General features: G+C 39.9%; 1 protein-coding gene across 2 annotated transcripts in view; it reads right to left on the bottom strand.

The window, feature by feature from the left end:
- Positions 1-3,267: 3,267 nt before the first annotated feature.
- The window catches only part of LOC145342292 (fatty-acid amide hydrolase 2-like), a 38,571-nt gene continuing 16,781 nt past the window's right edge, over positions 3,268-25,057 (bottom strand). The window contains exons 5-11 of one of the 2 annotated variants that reach the window (XM_080187735.1): positions 23,502-23,621; positions 20,365-20,500; positions 17,313-17,430; positions 13,098-13,217; positions 8,159-8,270; positions 5,305-5,499; positions 3,268-4,268 (exon numbers count right to left, since the gene is read on the bottom strand). In XM_080187735.1, coding sequence (XP_080043861.1) covers positions 4,093-4,268; positions 5,305-5,499; positions 8,159-8,270; positions 13,098-13,217; positions 17,313-17,430; positions 20,365-20,500; positions 23,502-23,621 — 977 coding nt within the window. In that variant the 3' untranslated portion in view covers positions 3,268-4,092. The other variant, XM_080187736.1, reaches the window with a different exon arrangement.

Below are 25,057 nucleotides of genomic sequence, written 5' to 3'. Positions count from 1 at the left end.
GACGGGAGAGATACAAAAGTATCCAGAGGGGTAATTTTTTCACCCAGAGGGTGGTGAGTGTCTGGAACAAGCTGCCAGAGATAGTAGTAGAGGCGGCTACAATTTTATCTTTTAAAAAGCATTTAGATAGTTACGTGGGCATGAGGGATATGGGCCAAATGTGGGCAACTGGGATTAGCTTAGGGGTTAAAAAAAAATAAGGGCGGAATGGACAAGTTGGGCCGAAGCGCCCGTTTCCATGCTGTAAACCTCAATGACTCTGAGTCAGTCGGTGTTATGCTAATGAACAATTGGAAGGTAATCATACATTCCAGTTGTGGTAATGAATCACATTTAAAGTATGTTCCAGCATGCTAAGTGTGGTAACATGTTTTACAAGCCTGAGAATTACTGTTGGAATTCTAATACTCAATTCTTCTAAGCATTCATGAAATTCTTTAATAAGCACTAAGTAAGTTTAAAATAGAACTTTCAGCCTTGCAGTCAAAATATTACAATAATATTGCTGCAGATGCTGGAAATCTGAAATGCTGCTTAAACATAGTAGCCAGAATGTTGCCATCCACTACAGAAATTGGAGCAGGTGAGATCCGTTGACCTCAGCAGGATTTTCTAGTTTCAGAGCAAGCGAGACTGGAAAATCCCACCCAGCAGCACATGTGGAGAGTTAACATTTCTATATCTTATGACTCCTCTTCAGAACTAAACAGAGGAGGAAATTGGATGGATTATTTTCTGTTTGAGGAGGTAAAACAGCTGGAGCAGAGTAGGTCAGTGATAGGTGGGAGCTAGGAGAGACTGCAGCAAAGAGGTGTATGTCATGAGACAGAGGAAGCATTAATGGCAGTGCGAAGGACTACAAAAGGTGCTAATAGTGGCATCAAAGAAAGATATCAGAACGTGTTAATAGAAGAACAAAGATCAGTGCTCTGTGAAAACAAACCTAACGAACAAGTAACAGCTGACCCAGTGGTGGAGGGTTTTTGCATTGGGACAACAAATGTTTTGGATAGAAAAGGGTCAAGATGAAAGAGAAAGGTCAGAGTCTAAAGTTGTTGGACCTCAATGTTGAATACTGAAGGGTCTAGTGTGCCTGATCGAAAGATGAAGCCTTGCTCTTTCAGGTTGCATTGGGTTCCACAAGAGCATTGCAGCAGACCAAGAATGGCCTCTTTTAAGGTCAAGCCAAATAAACAAACTCAAGTTAAATTAGGACAAAGTAAAAGGGGCAGCTTCCCAAAAGGAGGAGTGGGGGTTAGGGAACAGCCCGAACAAAATCAAAGTACAAAGGAAATTTCAAAACATCAAATAAAAATGTGATTATTAGGGTCGATAATGCACCCCAGTACCTGCAGTACCCAAAGGGCATGGAAGGCCAGAACAAGAATGGACATAGAGACATGAGAGCAAGATGAGAAGATGAAATGGCTGATGTTAGTGTCCCTTTAAGAAAGTTTTTTTTAAACATTTCAGTAGGTCTCACAGTTTCAGTGGTTTCTTAACTCACAGCTTCAATGACATCATTGTTGGTGGCTTGACCACAATGAGTCTTTTCATTGGTTCTTAGTTTAAATTGAGTCGTTTGTGTTTACTCTGTGATTAGTTTTACGATCCTGCATTACTAGGAGAAAAGGTCAAGTGTTTTTTTCTTTCCAATGAGTTTAAGATTTTCAGTTTTGAGCGTTCTGAGGTTGCAGTTTAGTTTTTTAGTTTTGAGCAGAGGCATCAAGCAAGAAAGAAGCTGAAGTCTCTGTCTCCTTGTTCTATTTGGAAATTCTGCTGGTTATCTCAAGGCAACATTTTGCCTTCTGAAAGACAAGTGCAGCCATCAGAAAGACCCATTTCCAGTCAAGTGAGATTTAACCTATGCTATATTAAGCCTGTTAAAAGGTTTTTGTTTGTTAGACAGCTTTAATATTCAATTAAGTGTTAATACATTATTGTGGTTTTCTTTTTGTTTGTAATTGTTAAAAGTTCTTGCTATACATGTTAACTATATTCTTAAATAAATGTTGTTTGATAAAACCTTCCCAGTGGATTGTTGAATCATACCTTAAGTGAAACACATCATGCTCATCTTAGCCAAATTCAACACTTAAAAAAAAAACTTGTGATTTGGGCAGTCTCCGTAAAGCACTTTGGAGCTTCTGCCCTCATAGTACAAGCAATAAGAAGGTTGGGGTCATACTTACAGATTGAGCTAAGGTGTTCTGCAAAATAGCCATCTAGTGTACATTTAGTATTCCCAACGCACAGCAGACTGCATTGGGAACAGCAAAAACATTAGATTAAATTGAAGGAGTTGCAAATGAAATGTTGCTTCATTTGAAAGGTATATTTTGGACTGTTATGGTCTTATAGTAAGCATCTTCCTATTTGAATTTATGTATTGATATCTTTAGCAGGCATGAGCATATGCAAGTGAAGTCATTAGTAGTGCAGATTTTTGCGGGTCATGTCTTATCATAAGGCACCAGTGTAATTAACTGCCTCTAGTTCTGAATCCATGCTGTACTGTATTTTGATTTTTTTTGTATGATTGACTATCACAACGAGTTTGGTTATCTTTTTGTGGCCAAGTTACCACAGGGACATTGAATGATGAGGAGATGGTGGGGGAAGGGAGGGAAAAAGGACAACTTCTGTAACTGCCATAGGAAGTGGATGAGCAGTTTACCAGGTCTCAGAGGGAGATTCCCTGTAGAATGCTAACCTGGGGGGAGGTTGGGGGAGGTAGGGAGGATGGTGAGGGGAAGATGTGTTTTTTGCTGGCATCTTGCTGGACTTGGTGGTAATGGCTGAAATCTCAGTCCTCCAATCCTACACAGCCCACTTCTATGTCCTTCCCAGAATACACAAACAGGATCAAAACTTGATGGATATTGTACTTTATATTAGTGAGAACAAGTTTCCCAGAACTGCCAAAGGATCTCCAGAAGTCCTGGTTTGACAAGTGATAAATTTTAACATAGAATATATAAATGTGATAATAATCTTTAGATGAAAACAAGTTGAAGTAGAAATGCAAGAGAAAGCTTTAATGCAATTACATAATACAGATAAGGTTGTATGGATAGTGCATAACACTGTGCAGTGACATCCATCTGGCTTCTGTAATTGAGAAATGGGAATACTCGCAGGTACAGAAGGACAAGCAAAGTTTAATCTTGTCTGTTGAATTTCTGGAAGTATGGCTTTGATTTGGTAAGACTCAATTAAGACCAGGTTATGATTAACGGAGGTTTCACCAAAGAATACAGAAGCACCTCATTTAAAGTATCTTTATTGCTTATAAATTATATAAACTGGCCATCAGAATATAGACATAAAAATTTACATTTAAAACTTTATTACACAATAAACAAAGTTAACAGTGCAATGCCAGAGCAAATCCATAACTGCATTCTTAGATTTCCACGGTTTCAATAAAGTAGTTTAAGTTTTTTTTAAAGTAATAGTACACCACTCCTAGATTTATTTGAGATAGCATCACTCACCAATTTTTTATTTATTGTGTTGCCATAATGAAAGAAAAGCAGTATGAAAAACACATTCCACTGAACTATAGATTGCAAGTAAAATATCAATTTGGAAATGGTCCGAGAAGTTGGTGGTTAAAGAAAAGTGCTTTTTTTTTAAATGACAGAACAACATAAGATATAAAAAGTGTCCAAGCCTGCATTTTGTAAAAGAATTCTAGAGTTACACATGTTCTCAGAAGAAATCTTCTAAAATTAATCTAACACAGTTGAAGTTGCATTTGCAAGTTATACATAGACTAAAAGTAATGACTAAACACAATTTTACACTATTAACAGTCAGGAATCATCCTACACAATGTACAGACTTAACAAGTGTCAGTAAAAAGTTAGTGAGCTACAAGCAATATATTGTAAAATTTCACATTGCTATTGGATTGTCTGACATATCTAAGTGATAACATTGCTTTAAAGACATAAATCTTTTAACTTTATTACAGAAAATATCCATACTTCAATTCTGGCTTGTTATCATTAATTAAATAAGCAGTGGACACAGAAAGAAAACTCCTTTCTTTTTCTAAAGCAGCAATAAGATTAAATTAACATTTATTCAGGGTGCTCCTGGATTTCGCCATCCACCAAAAGCACACTCTAAATGTTGAGCCACACGTAAGCAGAGGTGGTCATTATGGTGATTAGCTACAAGTTGAATTCCAAGAGGCAGCCCACCTTTGCTTAACCCAAGGGGGCACTGGGTCACTGGCAGTCCAAGCACATTGAAAATTGCTAGAAGATGAAATGACCAACATTAAATTAATTTATTTTAAATGCACCTTACCTAGATTTCAAAGTGCATCTAGGAAATGGGCTCAGAAAACATAATACAAATGAATGAAAAGTTGCTCTTCACTCTGAGCAATGAAGGTCCGCAATGATCTGCAAACAAATTGACCAAATCAAAAACACAGAAATTCAAAATACAGATAATTGCCATGAAAATAGAATTAATGCACTGTGTTGATGAGGTTTGATATGTTGTCATTCTAATTTTTCAGTCTTAACTTTAAGGATTAAAAAACTATTATTAATACATATGGTGCCAAATGGCACATCTGAAAGGTGTGTTAACTAACACTGTTAATAGATTTGAGCCATGATTCAGGTTAACATCTTGCTCTTACTAAGATTAACTTAAAAGAATCAAGTTAAGCTGCAATCAGGAACAAGGAACAAGTTTACTAACTGACAAAATAAATGCTCAGGATCAGGAAACACTTCAAGCGCACAGTGGCTTACAACTAGAATAGCCTTCCTAAATTACCAATTTTTTGTAGCCCTTCAGAGTAGCCTCCTGACACTTGGAATTCACAGAAAAGGAAGCTCATACTATGCTTTGACTAGGAATGTGATTAAAAACTAAGAGCCTATTGTGAAATATATTGGCATGTTCAGCAGCAATTATTGAGCACAAACATGATGCCAGCAAAAATAAAAATTGCAAGAGTATTAAAAATTATTTCAGCAGTGCAAGTGAACTGTCCAAAGTTTACAATTTGCTCTAATTAATTGCCTCAATATATTTTAATAACATGCACAAGTTTGGAATGAAATAGTAAATTAAGTACTGTACACTTTAATTCAGACCAAATATGATCGATTCCAAAAGGGGGTGTTATAAACCATGATAACTATCAAAGCTTTTGAATTTTGAATATTTTAATTTTTGACAAGGAAAACTATAAAATTTAATTTTGTATAAATATGACATTGTTAATTTCCACAATTTGATTTAAGACTTCTAGCTGAAAACAGTTCAACTTACCTGTGTAGGCAAAATTGAAGGGCATAAGTTTAGGGTGGTGGTGTCTAGGTGCAATTACTGGATGGGATGGGTACAAAAATACACCATCATCTCCTAGTAGACTGGAAAGCTCATTCTGAAGGTTCCGACACATGTTCATCAGTTTAACGTTATTTTGTTGATTTATTTTAGCCAAATCTTCCACAATACCAAGACCTGTAGTAAGAAACACGAATCACTTCACATCAGGTAAGTCCAGGCAAGTTTTCAATTAGAAATAGCAGAGCTATTTAAAAAATTATAAAGCATGTTATTGATACAAAATCTACCTCAAGACTACTGTATCCAATCATTTTTGATGGTCTTGCAGGACCAAATTCTGTAAAGTCACGAATTTAGAATTTTTAAAAAATCTGCTCAATTTGCTAACGTTGCCAACTGAAGGCACCACGCCCACCCCAGTTTACAAAAAACACTTGTTTGTCACAGTTGAGACTACTTAAACAAGTTACAAACATAGCCACTAAGTACTGTAATGTCATTTTATCAGAATGTATGTGGTGTTTTGCTTGCATAAAAGCTGGCCGTGGGTTAGTTTATTTAGTTAAAATTTGGATTTGGTTACAAAACATTTTTCAAAGTAATTTATCCTCCACATTCTTTAGTGTAGGTCTGTCAAATTAATGGGGAAAAATAAACACATTGTGGCAATACTGTGTCTTTAAAAATCATATTTGTATTATGCTTTTGTGAAGGATATGTTTAAACAGAACTGAATTTTAAACATATCCTTCACAAAAGCATAATACAAATATGATTTTTAAAGACACAGTATTGCCACAACGTGTTTATTTTTCCCCATTAACTTGACAGACCTAGACTAAAGAATGTGGAGGATAAATTACTTTGAAAAATGTTTTGTAACCAAATCCAAATTTTAACTAAATAAACTAACCCATAGCCAGAGTAGAGTTTAATTAGGTTGATTGACAAGGGACAGTCATGTGAATAGGTGGTAGCTAAGCTTATAGGTGAAAAGGTTAGTTTTTGCTTGATCCTAAATGAAAAGCGTTTTCTTCGCTCTTTGGAGGTTGCTGTTTGAATGTCAGTAAACAGATGTATCTCTATCTTCAGAAGTGTTCAAAGGCTTGGAGTAGCAGCAGCCCAAATACCAGCACATAACCCTGAGTTGTTTGCTAATTGATTTTTTTGAAGGGGCATTTAAGTCTGAGGAATATTGCTTAAATTTGAATCAATAGATACATTAGCAATTAAGAATTGTATCTTTGTGTTTAAGTATTTCAAGCTAATTCATGTTATATTTAAAATTCATTGTTAAAAATGAAGTTTATTTTGATAAAAGCTTTCTAGTGTGTCAACAGAATCACACCTAGAGTGAAACACCTTATCCTCACATTAAAGCCAACAAAAAAGTTAGGGTCCAGTCTAACTTCATAATATACTCTGGGCTTTCTAACACACAATTTTCGATAACCTGCAACTTCCAGAGAATTTTCTCCATGCTCCCTAAATCAGTGTTCATGCATTGAAATACTGAAACAAACTAATACTGCAATCACTACTCAAAGTTGTCAGGTGCAGTTTCTATTGTAGTATGTTACAACTATAAAGGGTTACTGCAAAAATCCGAAGCATTACCATGTCTGCTCACCCTCTCTTCTGTGAATCATTCTCATTTCAGGACTTTACTGACACTCCCCCCATCCCCTAATACCTTTGTAATACTTTCTTTTCATTAAATTTTCCACAAGAGTTTAAATTAGTTTTTCTCACTTTTGTTTCTACTTTTTCAGCTGCTCACTGCTTGAACGAAAAATCCATAACAACTCATTCACTATTGGCTTTGTAATATAATGATTTTATTCCTCCTCAGCCAGCTTCACACCTTGAATAATAACGTTAATTATTAATAATGGTACAGATAGTGTACCAGGATGGGTTCAGAGAAGGGCCACATTGACTGAACTATAAATTGGAACTATATTAATGCACTGCAATATGCAGTTTATTTGCCCAAGATCTGAGTTAATCGTGTACCCTGGTTGACACCCTGATCTTAGAAGGTAAGTGAACACTGGAGTGGTCAAGTGTGTGCAAGGGAGAGGGCAATGATGAAAATCATGTAGGAGCTGGGTTTTTAAAACTATATTGGAAGATTTCTGGTACAACCAAATTCTTCCAAACCCTGATACTCAACGCTGCTTGAAAAACCATAATGCAGCAGCTTCAGCAAAAGACCTCGCTAGAAGAGTTAGAGTAAATTTTATTCATTAGGATATTTTCTACCCTCCCAAGACTTTTTGGATTCACCAATATTTAGTTAACACAAGGGTGCAGTTTACTGGAGATAATGATTTCAGATATTGAATGAAGTGATTAGTCAGAAATGTAACATTTGCTTATTGTGCCTCATTTTAAAATCAACAGCAAATTGTGCATGTTCTCACTCCCCCACAGCTAATTTCTCATACTATAATTACCTGAGTATCTGGTTTCCCTTAATATTAAAAGATTGAAACATGGAAGTCTCAGGAGCGTCACTGTGCTGCCAGAGTATTTCTAAAATCGCGGATCCTGCAAGCATGCTACCTCAGTAAAAAGTCAATGTTACAAGTCTACTTACAACGGCTGGAATTTTACCGCCCCAGCCATCACAGGAATCGGAGCAGGTGAGGGGTTGACCAAGGAACGGTCTATTAACCTTGGGCGGGATTTTACAGTTTTGGTACGTGTGAGGCCGTAAAATCCCACTCAATTTCATTTTTGCTTCAATGAGAAGTCTAAATCATGTTTGCAATGTCATAAACAACAATTACAACACAGATTAACTGTATTCTGCCAAGGTAAACTTTACCTATAGCAGGAAGTGTATGCAACGAGAGTCCCAGGACCTTTTTCATTAATTCCCATAGTGGCTTTATCTCCTTCCCACGATCTGCCATCAAATCTTTGAAAGATTCGGACTCCTGTAATAAGATAGATTGTTATAGATGTGTGGGTTCGGTGATCAATCATGCTGGGTTGCCCCTTAGTGTCTCGGGATGAGTAGGTTAGCGGGGTAAATATGTGGGATGATGGGGATAGGACCTGGGTGGGATTGTTGTCGGTGCAGACTCGATGGCCTCCTTCTGCGTTGTAGGGTTTCTGTGAATACATAGTGGCAGCTGATAGAAAAAAACCCAAAACCTCATTTAAATACAAAGACAAAGTGAAATGCTGGAAGACTGAGGAAATTTTCAGGAAAGCATTCTGACTCAAAGCTCTGAAAGCAGAGGTGCAAAGGAAAAAATCACCAGGAAAATGTTTCAAAGAAAGGCTTGAAAGCTGAAGGCAGGAATTTAAAATTCTGATCCCACTGGAAGGTTCTATTGAATCTCCTTTGGAAGGAACACTGAATAATGGAGGGGCATGTGATGTGTTGTTTCTGTGTGATGTGGGAACTGGTGGACCCCAGGGTCCTTCCCAGTGACCATGTCTGCAGCAAGTGCAGGTTGCTGGAGGAGCTCCAGCTCAAGGTAGATCAGCTGGCCTCTGAGCTACAGACACTGAGGCTCATCAGGGGGAGAGAGGGTGCCATTGTCAATGGGGTGCAAGTGACATCCACCCCCCCTAGACTGGCTAACTCTAAGGGTCAGGAACAAGAGGGGGCTGCTGAGAGGAGGAAGGGGGGTGGGGAGCGGAGGAAGGGGGGTGGGGAGTGGAGGCCTCAGCCTCTCAATCTGCATAACAGGTTTGAAGTTCTTGCTTCCAGGCTGGACGAGAACGAGGGAGGTGAGGTCGATGAGCAAACTGCACACGGTACAGTGATGCAGCAGGACATAGGCAAAGAGAAGGTGAAAAGGAACGTCGTAGTGATTGGGGATAGTGGGGTGAAGGGTATTGACACCGTCCTTTGTCACAATGACAAAGTGCACAGAAAGGTGTGTTGTCTGCCTGGTGCTCGGGTCTGGGATGTCACATCTGGGCTGCAGAGGAACCTGGAGTGGGAGGGTGAGAATCCAGTCATTGTGGTACATGTGGGTGCCAACGACGTAGGCAAAATGCAAACTGAGGATCTGGGGAGGGAGTATGAAAAGCTGGGAATGGAATTAAAAAGTAGAACCGACAAGGTGGTTATCTCTGGGCTACTGCCTGAACCGAGTGCAGACGGGCATAAGGTTGATAGGATTAAGGAAGTGAATGGGTGGCTCAGGGATTGGTGTGGGAGGAATGGGTTTGCATTTATGGGGCATTGGCACCAGTATTGGGGTAGGTGGGACCTGTTCGGGCAGGATGGGGTTGGTCTGAACCGTGCTGGGACCAGAGTGCTGGCGAATCGAGTAAAGAGGACTGTAGACAGGGCTTTAAACTAATTAGTGGGGGAGAGGGTGCGAGGGTAGGTGACATTACGGGGTCTAAAGTTAAGGAGAGGGTACAGGTAAGGGAAGAGGCCGAGGATGTCCCAATAATAGAGGGAGTAGGGGGCGTGAGTATGGTTGGTGGCGTTACGGCAAATAGGGTCCAGGTGAAGGCTGGGATGAAGGCACTTTATCTGAATGCACGAAGCATTCGGAATAAAGTGGATGAGCTGGTGGCACAGATCAGCACTAATGGATATGATCTGGTGGCCATTAGAGATGTGGCTGCAAGGTGACAGGGACTGGGAGCTGAATGTCCAGGGGTATCAAGTGTTTAGGAAGGATAGGCAGGAGGAAAAAGGGGGGGGGGGGGGCATAGCTCTGCTGATTAAGGATAGCATCAGGGTGGTAGGAAGGGATGATATTGGAGCCAAGGCGCAGAAAGTGGAATCGTTGTGGGTAGAGATAAGGAACAGAAAAGGGAGGAAGACGCTGGTGGGTGTCATCTATAGGCCCCCGAATAATGGTCTGGAGGTGGGGCGGGCTGTTAACGCGCAAGTAAGTGCGGTGTGCAGGAATGGGATGGCCGTAGTTATGGGGGGATTTCAATCTACATATTGATTGGTCAACCCATGTTGGACGCAGTGGGCTCGAGGAGGAGTTCTTGGAATGCTGCCGGGATAGTTTCCTGGAACAGTGTGTGTTGGAGCCGACGAGGGAGCGAGCTATCTTGGATCTGGTGTTATGTAATGAGGCGGGTAGAATTAGGGACCTTGCGGTGAAGGATCCTCTTGGGGAGAGTGATCATTGTATGGTGGAGTTTCTGGTGCAGATGGAGGAGGAGAAAGTGGGTTCCCAGACGCGCGTCCTTTGTTTGAACACAGGGGAGTACGGTAGGATGAGAGAAGAATTGGCGAATGTGGACTGGGGGAGCGCGTTGAAAGGTAGGTCTGCTGAGGAGCAGTGGAGGATCTTTAAGGAGATCTTTCTTGGTGCTCAGCAGAAATTTATTCCGATGGTCAAAAAGGACAGTAGGAGGAGAGGTAATAAGCCGTGGATAACGAAGGAGGTGAAGGAAAGTGTTAAATTAAAAGCGGAGGCGTTTAGAGTAGCTAAGAGTAGTGGGCGAGAAGAGGATTGGGAGAGGTTTAAATGTCAACAAAGATTGACAAAGAAGTTGATAAAGAAGGGTAGGAGAAACTATGAAGCTAGGCTAGCGCTTAATATAAAAAAGGATAACAAGAGTTTTTATAAATATATAAAAAGGAAGAGGCTGGCTGGGGTGAACGTTGGTCCCTTAAAGGATGAGAAGGGGGACTTAGTGGTTGGGGATGGGGATATGGCTGAGGTCTTGAATAACTCTTTTGTTTAGGTCTTCACGGAGGAGGACATGAATAATTTGCAGGACATGAATAATTTGCCAGGTGTTAGAGATGGAAAGGTGGTAGGACTGGAGGGTCTTAATGACATTACTGTTACTAGAGAGGCGGTGCTCGACAGACTGGAGGGGCTGATTGTGGACAAGTCCCCAGGACCGGATGGAATGCATCCGAGGGTTCTGAAAGAAATGGCGGAGGTGATAGTGGATGCCTTGGTGGTTATTTTCCAGACGTCGCTGGATTCCGGGGAAGTGCCGGAAGATTGGAAAACAGCTAATGTTACGCCGTTGTTTAAGAAGGGTGCCAGGCAAAAGGCAGGGAATTATAGGCCTGTTAGTTTAACGTCTGTTGTAGGTAAAATGTTAGAATCCGTCATCAAGGAGGAAATAGTGAGGCATCTTGAGGGGAATTGCTTGATAGAGCAGACGCAGCATGGTTTCGTTAAAGGGAAGTCGTGTCTGACAAATTTACTGGAGTTCTATGAGGATGTGTCTAGGGCGGTGGATAGAGGAGAGCCGGTGGATGTGGTCTTTCTTGATTTTCAGAAGGCGTTTGACAAGGTACCTCACAAGAGGTTATTGCAGAAGGTCAGGGGACATGGAGTTGGGGGTAGGGGTTAGCGTGGATAGAGGATTGGTTGTCAAATAGGAGGCAGAGAGTGGGGGTCAATGGGTGCTATTCGGATTGGCGGTTGGTGACTAGTGGAGTGCCCCAGGGGTCGGTGCTGGGGCCTCAGCTATTTACCATCTATATAGGTGATCCGGAGGAGGGAACCGAGTGTAGGGTGTCGAAATTTGCTGATGACACCAAGATTGGTGGAACGGCAAATTGCGCGGAGGGTGTGGAGAGTCTGCAGAAGGATCTAGATAGGCTGGGCGAATGGGCCAGGAAACGGCAAATGGAATTTAATGCTGGCAAGTGCAAGGTGGTCCACTTTGGTAGGAATAACGGTAGGAAGGATTATTACTTACGTGGCGAAAAACTGCAGCAGGCGACGGTGCAGAGGGACCTCAGGGTCCTTGTGCATGAGTCGCAAAAACCCAGTTTGCAGGTGGTCAGGAAGGCAAATGGGATGCTGGCCTTCATAGCGAGGGGGATTGAATATAAAAGTAGGGAGGTCTTGCTGCGGCTGTATAGGGCATTGGTGAGGCCGCAGCTGGAGTACTGTGTGCAGTTTTGGGCGCCGTACTTACGCAAGGATATTTTGGCCTTGGAGGGAGTGCAGAGGAGGTTTACTAGGCTGATGCCGGAGTTGAGGGGGTTGAGCTATGAGGAGAGGCTGAATAAATTAGGCTTGTACTCATTAGAGTTTAGAAGAATGAGGGGAGATCTCATTGAGACGTATAAGATGATGAATGGGATGGATAGGATAGAGGTGGAGAGACTCTTCCCGCTCAGAAAGGATAGTAGGACTAGGGGGCACAGCCTCAAGTTAAAGGCGGGGGGGGGGGGGGGCAGTTTAGAACGGAGTTGAGGAGGAACTTCTTCACTCAAAGGGTGGTGAATCTCTGGAATTCTCTGCCCGTTGAAGTGGTGGAGGCTACCTCGCTAAATATTTTTAAGACGTGGGTTGATGGGTTTTTGATAAGAGGGGATTAAGGGTTATGGGGAGAGGGCGGGAATGTGGAACTGAGCCACGACAGATCAGCCATGATCTTATTGAATGGCGGGGCAGGCTCGAAGGGCTAGATGGCCTACTCCTGCTCCTATTTCTTATGTTCTAAAATACCTTTTGCTTTTAGTTTGCAGTTAAAACAAAGTTTTAATTGTGTGCTCAGACAAAGGTGTGGACAGACAATATTATGGTGGTGGAAGTAGGTGGACTTTGTGATGGAAAGGATATGGTTGGTTGGAGGTTCACTCCCAGGTCAAATAGGATGCTGAGTTATAAAACTAAACCTGAAGAAGTAGAAGAAAAATTGAGAAATTCACTGTTTTTATTTCAAACTGAGATTATTGAACAATTGCACCTTTAATTTCAGCATTTATTTTAAAAGTTTAACTTCTTTACTATTAACTCCTCCTTAATATTTACTATTAATTCCTCAAGCGTCATAAATAACAAATGCAACTGTACCTTGCCATCAGTCTCTGGGGAGGACATCATTGCTGACCAAATCTGGAAAGCATACTTCATCTTGTGGATCTGAACTTGCTGTACCTGAGCACCAAACTGCATTTCAAGATATTCGGTTAACTGAAAAAAATCCCAAAATATAGCACCAAAACATTAAATGTGCAATAAAGATTTACATTATCAGCTGATAATATTTATGCAGCTGTAAACAAAGTCAGTAAAAATACTTTTAGCTAAAAGCATGGTATTTAAGGCACAGCAAAATTTTTGATTTAAATTATGGAATTGTTAAGACAATTCAAACCCACCAATACCGTCATCATTTAATTTAATTCAGACTTAGAAGTTTCTTAAGATAGAAAAGGTGGGCAGGGAGATAATCGATAAACTAATCAAATTCATGAGGATCAAACTCATAGTTTAGGTATTTTGCATCTCTACATATTAAAAGTAGTTATGGAACAGATAGCAGATGTACTATTACACATAAGTTTAAAAAAAAGTGAATCATGCCAGAGAACTGGCAAACAGCTAACATTATTCCTTTATATAAAAAGGCAACTGCAGTCCTACTAATTTTAACATCAGTAGTAGGAAAGAAAATGCAATCCTTATGCAAAGATGGAATAGAAAGGCATCCAGAAACTGAAAATACAAGTCTAGTTGGTACAGATTGCAACGTTTGACCAAACTTATTGAATTCAATGATGAGGTAACAGAAAGGGTAATATGGGAGATATAATGTATTTGTATTTCAAAATGCCTTTGAAAACCTAGTGCATAATAGATTATTATTGCATGTGGAATTAGGAAACAAGTAGCAAAACAGATAGGAAGCTGGCTCCACAAGAATGTGTAGTGATTAAAGATAGTTGCTCAGATTGGCAAGGAAGGGGCACAAGATACCACGGTTCACCATTTACATAAACAATTATGACTTTGGAATCTGAAATACAATTTCAAAGTTTGTAGAAAACACCAAATTCAGGAGTGTTATTAAAATAGAGGAAGACTACAATATAGACACACAATAATAAACTTTCAGAATAGCATGTAATTGGCAAATTATACAATGACACCAGAATATTAATCCAAAGTCCTGGCCTAATACTCTGAAATCATGAGCTCAAATCCCATCGTGGAGAGCGGAGCCGAGAGGACAAAAGAGCCAGACTGGAAGCCGGGAGGATAAAAGAGTGCAGAAAGAGTGAAACTGAGAACAGAGTGCAAGCTTGAACTTCGGAGATTCTGAGATGACGTCAGGATTCGAAAGTGATCCAGAGCAAGTGGAAGCAGCTGATTGGATGAATGCAGTATTAGTACTTTATTGCTTATAGTTGTAAGGTCTTCATTTTGTATTTTATCGTTTGTATTAATGAGGACCAGAAAAGAAAGATCCTAGGTTATTTGATTTTAAATATTTTCCCAAAACATTTTAAAAAGGGAGGCAAGGGAGCTCAAAACTATGGTGTACTCTTCCTGTTCTATGTGAGAAGCCGGGAATAGGTTATCCTAGAATGGGTATTGTGTAATGAGAAAGGAATAATTGGCAATCTAGTTATGGGAGGCCCCTTGGATGAGCAACTGTGACATGATAGAATTATTCATCAAGGTGAAGAGTGATGTAGGGTCCTGAATCTAAATAAAGGAAACTGCGATGGTATGAGGTGCAAGTTGGCTATGATGGATTAGGGAACATTACTTAAAGGAATGATGCTGGCTAGGTAATTGTAAACATTCAAGAGTGCTTGGGTGTGCTGCCTGTCTGGCACAAAATAAAATGGGAAAGGTGGTCAAACCATCACTTAAAAGGGAAATTAGACATAATAATGGATTGAAGGAAGAAACATACAAATTTACTCAAAAAAACAGACCTGAGGATTGGGAGAGGTTTAGAATGTAGCAAAGGAGGACAAAGGGCTTGATTAAAAGGGGAACATAGAGTACGAGAGTAAGTTTGCAACATAAAACTGACTGCTAAAGCTTTGTGAAGAGAAATAGATTGGGAAGGACAAAAGTAGGTCCCTTACATTCAGAAACAAGAGAATTTATAAAAGGAGAACAAAGAAATGGCTTACCAACTAAATACATATTTTTGCTCTGTCTTCACAAAAGGAGGATAGAAATAACTGCAGAAATGTTGGGGAAGACAGGATTTAGAGAGAGAGAGGACGTGAAGGAAATCAGTAGTAGTAGGGAAAAGCTGGTGAGGAATTTGATGTGATCGAAGGCTGATAAATTCCCAAGGCCTGATTATCTACATACATGAGGAAGTGGCCATAAAAATAGTGGATGCATTGGTGGTCATCTTCCAAGATTCTGGAACAGTTTCTGTAGATTGAAAGGGTAGTTAATGTAACTTATCTATTTAAAAAGGGAATTAGAGAAAAAACTCAGAATTATAGACCTCTCAGTCTGACTTCAGTTGTGGAGAAAATGCTCGTGTCCATTACACAGACCACTTGAGTGTGACAGAATTGCACAGAGTCAGCATGGATTTATGAAAGGGAAATCATGCTTGGCAAATTTATTGGAATTCTTTGATGATGTAACTAGTAGAATTGACAAGGGAGAGCCTGAAGATGTGGTTTATTTGGACTTTTGACAAACTTCCACATAAAAAATGAGCATGTAAAATTAAAGTGCATGGAATTGGGGGTAGTGCACTGGGATGCATAGAAAACTGGTTGACAGACAGGAAACAAGGAGTAGGAATAAATGGGTCTTTTTCCAAGTGGCAGGCAGTGACTAGTGGGGTACCACAATTACTGCTACAATCTCAGCTATTTACAAAATATATTAATGGTTCAAATTAGGGATCTAAATCTAATATCTCCAAATTTGCAGATGAGACAAAGCTGGATGGGAGAGTGAGCTGTGAGGAGAATGCTGAGATGTTTCAGTGTGATTTGGACAAGCTGAGTGGGCAAATGCATGGCAGATACAGTATAAGGTGGATAAATGTGGGGTCATCCACTTTGGAAGCAAAAGTAGGAAGGTAGATTATTTTCTGAATGGCTATAGATTGAGAGAGGGGAATGTGCTACGAGACCTGGGTGTCCTTGTAATCCAGTCACTGAAACTAAGCTCGAGATAAAGATAGCAAATGATGTGTTGGCCTTCATAGTAAGAAGTCTGACAACACCAGGTTAAGTCCAACCGATTTATTTGATAGTGAACCCCAGTCCAACGCCAGCATCTCCACATCAGGCCTTCATAGTGACAGACCTCAAGTGCAGGAACGAGGATGTCTTCTTGCAATTATACAGGACCTTGGTGAGACCACACCTAGAACACTGTGTGCAGTTTTGGTCTCCTTATCTAAGGAAGCAAGCCATAGGAAGAACGCAGCACAAACTTACCAAACTGATTCTTGGTATGGCAGAACTAACGTACAAGGAGTGATTGAGTCGGTTACGATTATATTCGCTGGAGTTTAAAAGAATGAGGGGAGGGAAATCTCAGAAACCTATAAAATTCAAACAGGTTTTCTTGATGCGGTAATGCAGGAAGGATGTTCTCAAATGGTGGGATGTCCAGAGGGTCATGGTCTGTGGATACAGGGTAAACCTTTTAAGACTGAGATGAGGAGGAATTTTACCCAAAGAATGGTGAGCCTATGAAATTCATTACCACAGAAAGCAGTTGAGACCAAAACATAGTGTTTTCAAAAAGCAGTTAGTCATAGCTCTTAGGGCTAAAGAGATCAAAAGATAGGGGAGAAAGCAGGATCAGATCATTGAGTAGAAGAATCAGCCATGATCATAATGAATGCCGGAGAAGACTTGAAGGGCCGAATGGCCTACTCTTGCTCCTAGAATCATAAATCCTACAGCACAGAAGTAGGCTATTCAGCCCATCAAGTCTGCACTGACTACAATCTCACCCATCCCTATTCCCGTAACCCCATACATTTACCTAAGTAGCCTCCAGACACTAAGGTCAATTTAGCATAGCAATCTACCTAACCCATACATCTTTGGATTATTTTCTATGTTTCTTTAACAGGTGGCAGAAATTGAAAGGTAGTCTTAGTAATGGTGGCCATGAAAACCAATCTGTGTTTTCCCTCACCCAGTGGAGTGAGGAGAGATACAAGCTGCCACATAAATGCATTTTCTTTTTCCATACAGAAGGACAAGAATGCGTGGAGAACAGTTTTTGAAAGGACATGCAGCTGTTAGGTAATTTTTGGAATTAAGTATTCCAACCTACCCTTCTCTGAGCATTAATTAGTTCGTTGTCTACTTTGGAAAGAAATGGAGAGCCTCCATCGTGTTCCATGGAATAAAATTTCACTTTTTTAATGAAAACATCTTCATCAAGCTTCACCCTTTTTAAATACAAAATGAATATGTTACTCTAGAAGCAGAGACCTGACAAGCTACAGTTCCTTAGAATCTAAATGCCCAAAGCAGTGCTATTAATAAACAAATTCTACTGAAACCTCAGAAAGCCTTGCCAGAGTTAGGTTACCTTTTATGTAAAAGTCACCAATGACCTGTATATTCATAGTCAGGCTTCTTATTGTTATATTCTAATCCCCAAGGAAGGCAAATGGTTTTGTTATTAAGTGCTTGCTCTAGCTACAATGTTAACATTCTGTAATTCATGTACAAGGGCATCAAAGTTCCTCTGAATATGCACACTTTGCAGTCTCAAAAAAAATATTCTGTTACTTCATTTTTCCTACCAAAGTGCTTCACTTTGTCACAATGCATTCCATTATTCTATCCCACTCATTCTATTTATTCATACACATCTTTAGCTTTTTTGTATCCTCTTCACTGCTTACTCTCTCACCTAACTTTGTAGGTCAGTGAATATATGGCATTCAGTACCTATATCAAAGGTAGATTGTTAAAAAGCTGAGATCCAACTACTAATCCTTGTGGTACCCCACTGGTTACAGCCTGTCAGCCCAAAAATGTCCTATGTATTCCAATTGTTTTTGCCTCTTAACCAATCTTCAATCCAGCCTAATTTATTAATTCCAATCCCATAATTTTGTATAACAGCCTTACTGGATGACTTTTGAAATTCCAAATATATGAATCCATAGCTTCTTTTATCCATTCATTAAGTATATCCTCAAAAAATTAAGATTTGTCAAACACAATTTTCCTGTCAATAATTTGTGTTGGTCCTATTTAATAGCATTAGGCCATAACTTGCAATCTCCAGAGTAGCATATCTGGTGAGGGGATTACCTTAAAGATGCTTTGAGAATACGCCAGAGATTTTAAGATAAGGACCAAGTGACAATTGTCTGGGGAGTTTAAACATCTGATGGACAATTCCTCTCCGCAGCCTTGCGCTGGGAATCATCCAAAAATATGATTTAAATTGCGAACTTCAGATGGTTCTGACTGTGTTACAGCATAATTACCCAAAAAATGTTAGGGGAATTAAAATTACCTCAAGCTTCTGGATGACTATAACACTGACCCACCTAAGCTCCCACAAGATTCCTCATTGCCTCCCCCCTACTCCAGGCCAGGTCTAGCTCCCATCACCCCCATCCACCCATACTCCATTTCCAGGCCTCATCCTGCTGGTTTGACTTCCTCTCCTGCAACAAGTTCAAATCCTGCTGCCCACTCCTTCATCCAGGCATGACTCCCAACTATCCCCTCACCTTCCCCTACCCAGGACCAAATCGGGCAGTGCCATAAAAAGGGGGTGGAGCTTACCTTCCTTCAGCAGTGCTACTCTTGCCGGTAAGCCCCAGGAGCAATACACAGATTTTGAGAGCATGACAGGATCACCTGGATTTCCTGGTAAGCAATTTTGAGCAGAGTAGCAATCCAACTCAATTGCCAATCTATTGGAAATTACAGCCCATTATTTTCTAAGGGCCCAAGTATCATGTCCTTAGTAACTGATTCTCACATTATTCCTACCACTAATATTAGGCTAACTGGCATATAGATTCCCATTTTTTCTTTTTCCTTTCATAAATAGCTAGGATATGTTTGTCACTTCCCAATCCTAAGAAATTCTAAATTATCAAAATTAAAATGCATTTACCATGTTTGTAGCAAACTCTTATAAAACTCTAGGACATTCATCATGAGATCCAGGAGATTTGTCAACACTTAGTCCCATGAAATTATTTAAGTGCTAACCAATACTTATCCACTGTCATTTGTTTAATGTGATTTCTCAATCTATCTTAATCAATTCACCCCTCATACCAATATAGCTTGCTTTGTTTATATTTAATGTTTGTACTTGCAAACTTGACTAAATCATTTCCAAATTCAAAATAAAATGATGATATTATGATCACTCTTCTGTCGAAACCTCTTCAGTACCAGTTTAATAATTAACCTTTCTCACTGCACAAAATTAGATCCAAAATAACCTGTTCCTGAGTTGATTCCTCATCATGTTGATGTTAAAACTTTTTACATTCATTCCATGAGCTTCACATTTCTCTGTGTGGCCTCTAACTCAAACTTTATATGCAACCCACACAAAGATTTGTCTCTTTATACTACCATACTTATACAGTTGCCTAATAAAATCTCAAAGGTCTACAAAAAAAATTAGACGGAATGTTGCTCCACACAATTACTGTAGTTTTGGTTTGCCCAGTGTAAAAGATGATTGAAGTCTGTATGATTACTGTATTACATTCCTAACAGGAATATTTCATTTCCTGACTTAGTCTGTCCTGAATGCCACTATTGTTAGGGGACCTACAAACAAACTGTTTTCTGTCCCTTAATGTTTCTTTTGTCATGTCCAATACTGGCACATCTGATTCTGAATTTAATGCACCATCTTTTGGATTGTGGAAGGAAACCGGAGCACCAGAGGAAACCCACGCAAACACCAGGGGGGGGGGGGGGGGGGGGGGCGTGCAGACTCCGCGTAGCCAGTAACCCAAGCCAGGAATCGAACCCTGGTCCCTGGCACTATGAGGCAGCAGTGCCACCAGTCTGACGCAAACCTTCTATCCATCATCCCTCTCCTATCCAATCCATAATCTATTTGACTGTTGATGGCGGAACCTTCAGCTAACTCTTGCCTCGCATGTTGGAATTCCGACCACAAAAGCCTATGTAAGTCTACTTGTGACTAATAAATAAACTTTTCTTTTTACCATATTTCCATCCATCTTTAAAAAGCCTTCTGGAAATCCATCTGTTGACAAAACTTTCAATCACCTCTTCTAAGTTTCCTACAAAACTTTAATATGCTCTTTTTTGTTGGTCTATAGATCAATAACAATTACTGCTCAAGTATTTTTTTTCCTTACTTGGAGATATTTGGACCAGCCATGACTTTGAACATTGGAATGAGGTCCTCAGCGTAACGACACATGGGACCAGTACAGAGAAATTCAGCTTTTAGACCTGTTGCATTTGGAAACTGACCGCCATTAGGTACCAAACCTGAAAGCACAACATTAAAATATTTCTAGAATTCCACAGGGTACCTACAAAAGATACTGAATCAATGGTGCAATTAAATTCAGATGGTATTTACTGATTCAATTACAATTTTGGTACATAGATATCACTTTCTAATTATTTTAGAGTACTTAAATCATGCATGATCTGCAATATAAAATCTAAACAGATGACACTGATTTCTGCTTTACTCCAGTGTTCTATACCAAATAGATTTTTATTAAACCTTGGCACCAAGATTGGGGGAACGGCAAATTGTGCGGAGGGTGTGGAGAGTCTGCAGAAGGATCTAGATAGGCTGGGCGAATGGGCCAGGAAATGGCAAATGGAATTTAATGTTGGCAAATGTGAGGTGGTCCACTTTGGTAGGAAGAATGGTAGGAAGGACTATTACTTACATGGCGAAAAACTGCAGCAGGCGACGGTGCAGAGGGACCTCGGGGTCCTTGTGCATGAGTCGCAAAAACCCACTTGCAGATGCAGCAGGTGGTCAGGAAGGCGAATGGGATGCTGGCCTTCATAGCGAGGGGGATTGAATATAAAAGTAGGGAGGTCTTGCTGCAGCTGTATAGGACATTGGTGAGGCCGCAGCTGGAGTACTGTGTGCAGTTTTGGGCGCCGCACCTGCCAAAGATATTTTGGCCTTGGAGGGAGTGCACAGGAGGTTTACTAGGCTGATACCGGAGTTGAGGGGGTTGAGCTATGAGGAGAGGCTGAATAAACTAGGCTTGTACTCATTAGAGTTTAGAAGAATGAGGGGAGATCTCATTGAGACGTATATGATGATGAATGGGATGGATAGGATAGAGGTGGAGAGACTCTTCCCGCTCAAAAAAGACAGTAGGACTAGGGGGCACAGCCTCAAGATAAAGGGGGGGTGGTTTAGAATGGAGTTGAGGAGGAACTTCTTCACTCAAAGGGTGGTGAATCTCTGGAATTCTCTGCCCGTTGAAGTGGTGGAGGCTGCCTCGCTAAATATTTTTAAGACGCGGGTTGATGGGTTTTTGATAAGAGAGGGGGAGAGGGCGGGAAAGTGGAACTGAGCCACGACAGATCAGCCATGATCTTATTGAATGGTGGGGCAGGCTCGAAGGGCTAGATGGCCTACTCCTGCTCCTATTTCTTATGTTCTTATGTTCATACATATATTTCCAACTTAAATTCTGCAATTTAAGATGTGCTGGTGTTGTGAACAGGAGAGTGATTAATTAAACAGCCCTGATTTCTCACACCACCCATCCATTCAGAGAGAGTAGATTTTTGGTTTTCTGCAACCTTTAGATTTGGAGTGATCCAATCATACATTAATAACCTCACAGCAAACTAAAGAAAAGGTCAAATAAGAGGGTTGGTTTAATTTATACAAATAAATGTGGGAATGGGTTTTGCAATATCCATCCCTTTTTATATTCACGCAATAAAAGTCAGGTAACAGAAACATGGGGGTACAAGGCAGCAAAGCTGATGCAGATATAAATTTTTCTTCCTATCTTCTGGATAGGCTACAGGCAAAACAAAAATCAATCTTTGGATAATCTTCCAGCAGATTCTTGCATGTTTGTTGACTTACACATTTTTGCTTGGGAATCAAGGAAGCTGTATAGGCAATTTTGTTCACAAAATACAAATACAGAATTTAATGCTGGGGGCTAAGGTTAAAAATTACTATTTTGTTGTTTGAAATCTGGGCTGAAATCTAACATAATGGGATAAAATTGTCTCAGTTCAAAGAAACCCACAAGTGCCTAAAATGAAATCAGTGAAAGTAATTTGAAACCAACTTCAGGAGACACTAAATCAACAGCCTCAAAAGAGACTACTACAGTTGGCAGGAAAGTAAAAGTATTGCATAGGCTGATTTTCCAAGGTCAGAGTTAAGGCACAAAATTGGGCAGCATTAAGAGATTTTTTTTATCTCCCAAGTAATTTATTTATATTTGAGTTGGACTTTTTGTTGCTGACAATGACCACAAAGTAGGGGAAAAATCTATTAATATTTGTATCCCCTAACAGGCAATGCAGCTTTCTAATCGTAATTTTTAGGTGAAAACTGATCATTTCTAATTTAAATACTTATTCTGGAAGAAAACACTGATCATAGACTTTCACAATACTGATTTCAGGCCAGAATTTGCATAGAAAGTTCTGTCATAAATTACCAGTGGCATGTTATGACTTCTTAGGTCTTCTCACTGTCCAAATTTAGACTTGGTGAAACAATAGTTCTGTCTCCTGAACAAGATCAATGGTGATTGAATGAATTTGCTTTAATAACATCGTAATAATTTGGAATGGGGAAACATGTCTTCTTACTTGATTGAAAAGCCAACTGGCTAAAGCAAAGGATGCTCAAACTCTGAAGGATGATCTATAGCAACACTCAGTGGCTATGGCCTGCAACTGCATACAGGCCGAGACAGGATTTTAGAAAATTTTATTCTTACAACATTATCTGGAGTCACAGAAAACAACTCTTCCCTGTCAATGCTAGGTTCCCTGAAAAATCTACATTGTGGTCCACTAAATTGATTTGTAATGTTGGACAATTCCAAACCATGAATCCAGTTTGAAGCTATCCATCCATTCAATCTGCTGTTACATGCAATATTGGAAAAGGTTACAAAATCAGAGATGCTACGATAGAAATGTTAGGAAAGATGCATCGGTGCAGAGAAACTGGGTTTGAATGATTTTCTTGTACTGCAAATAAAATAAGGTGAATTCTGACAAACAAAGGCATTTCCTCAAACTGGGAGCCAATGGGCAATTAAACAGAACAAAGTAGTTTTAGGTTTTGACTAAATGAAAGCACCAGAGTGAGAGATAGAACACAGAACCAGTTGTGCATCAAATCCATATTTTCATTAAAATAATTAAGCTGCAACAAACAAAACCATATAAGCCATAAAATATACTTGGATGACCAGATCTTGCACTATAATGCACATTATAAAACCAGTGCAGAGTGAAAGATAATTCTGACCTGATGTAGGCTTGTGTCCAAAAATTCCATTGAAGAAGGCAGGTATTCGAATACTCCCACCAATATCAGAACCCACACCCATTACTGATCCTGCTGCAGCAATAATGCATCCCTCACCACCTGCAAAAATAAAAGCACAATCAAAAAATTGTAACTTTTATCAACAATAATTAAACATTATAAAATTTCAGAGCACCTTCCCTCTTAAATTTTTTATTAATTCACAGGAATACGGAACACTGATTTGGCTGGCATTTATCACCTATCTCTAATTTCCCTCGAGGTAGTGAGCTGGCTCCTTGAACCGCTGCAGTTCCTATGATGTATTTACACCCACTGAACTATTAGGGAGGGAGTTCCAGGATTTTGACCCAGAGGCAATGAAGGAATGGCGACATATTTCCAAGTCAGGATGGTGAATGACTGGAGAGAAACATCCAGGTGGTGGTGTTAATGCATCTGCTGTCCTTGTCCTTCTAGATGATAGCAGTCATGGGTTTGAAAGGTGAGCAGTCTCGGTGAGTTCCTGCAGTGCATCTTGTAGATAACACTGTGATGATAGTAGTGCAATTGATACAGATGTATAAATGTGTGTGTGTTTCAGGGAATGTTTTAAAATTCAGCTTTAGGCTTCAGGCAGTTGGTAAGTCAGTGAGAATGCAACTCAGATTTTGGGACAGCAGGATAATTACTCATTTCAATCTTGCAAGTGGTTATTTTAGTAGAGTTAATGAACTTTTGCTTACTTATGTTCCATTAGGATTTCTGATTAGAGTGACTGACAGGATCATGTGATGATGTCATTTATGAGCAGAGTGGAAGACAGTTTAGTTTCCAGCTGAAGCCTGGTTGAAGTTAGAAACATTTTGCAGATTTCTGTAACTAATTTCTCTCTGAAAGCTTGGTTGCTAACTGTATTTTAAGTGGCATTTACATTTGCAAGAGGAATATTGCTTATTTGGAATGGAAACATTTAAAAATAGAAATTAAAGTTATTTCCTTTTCATTTTTAAATATTGTTCAACTATTAAGTTGATTCACAGTTATTAAAAGAAGTTTGCTTCACTGTAAAAATCCCTACGTTGTCAATGAAATCACCCCGGAAGGAAATATCCTTTCCTCACATTGTCAAAGTAGAAAATTGTTGGCATCTAGTCCGGCATTCTAACGCAACTTGGGATCCAGGACCCGAACAGCATAAACTGCTGTTACTATCAGTCAGTAGTAGAGAGAGTCAATGTTTTTGAATAGGGTGTTAATCAAGGGGGTTGCTTTGTCCAGGATGGCGTCAAAATTCTTGCATTCATACTGACTCGTGGCTTGTCGATGGTGGACAAACTTTGCGTAGTCAGGAGGCAATTTACTCACCAGGGTTCCTAATCTCTGACCTGTTCTAGTAGCCACAGCATTTATATGGCTATTCGAGTTCAATTTCTGGTCAACGGTTACCCCCAGGTTGTCAGTGGAGGAATCAGCAAAGACAGTACCAATGATTGTCATGGTGAGAGGATCATTGCCTTGCATAAGTGTGATTTGCTACTCCTTAATTCAAGTCT

The sequence above is a fragment of the Carcharhinus amblyrhynchos genome, chromosome 4 (assembly GCF_965287045.1).
Source record: "Carcharhinus amblyrhynchos chromosome 4, sCarAmb.v2.hapA, whole genome shotgun sequence".
In the NCBI taxonomy this organism is placed as follows: Eukaryota; Metazoa; Chordata; class Chondrichthyes; order Carcharhiniformes; family Carcharhinidae; genus Carcharhinus; species Carcharhinus amblyrhynchos.
This window is presented reverse-complemented; position numbering and strand designations above follow the sequence as displayed.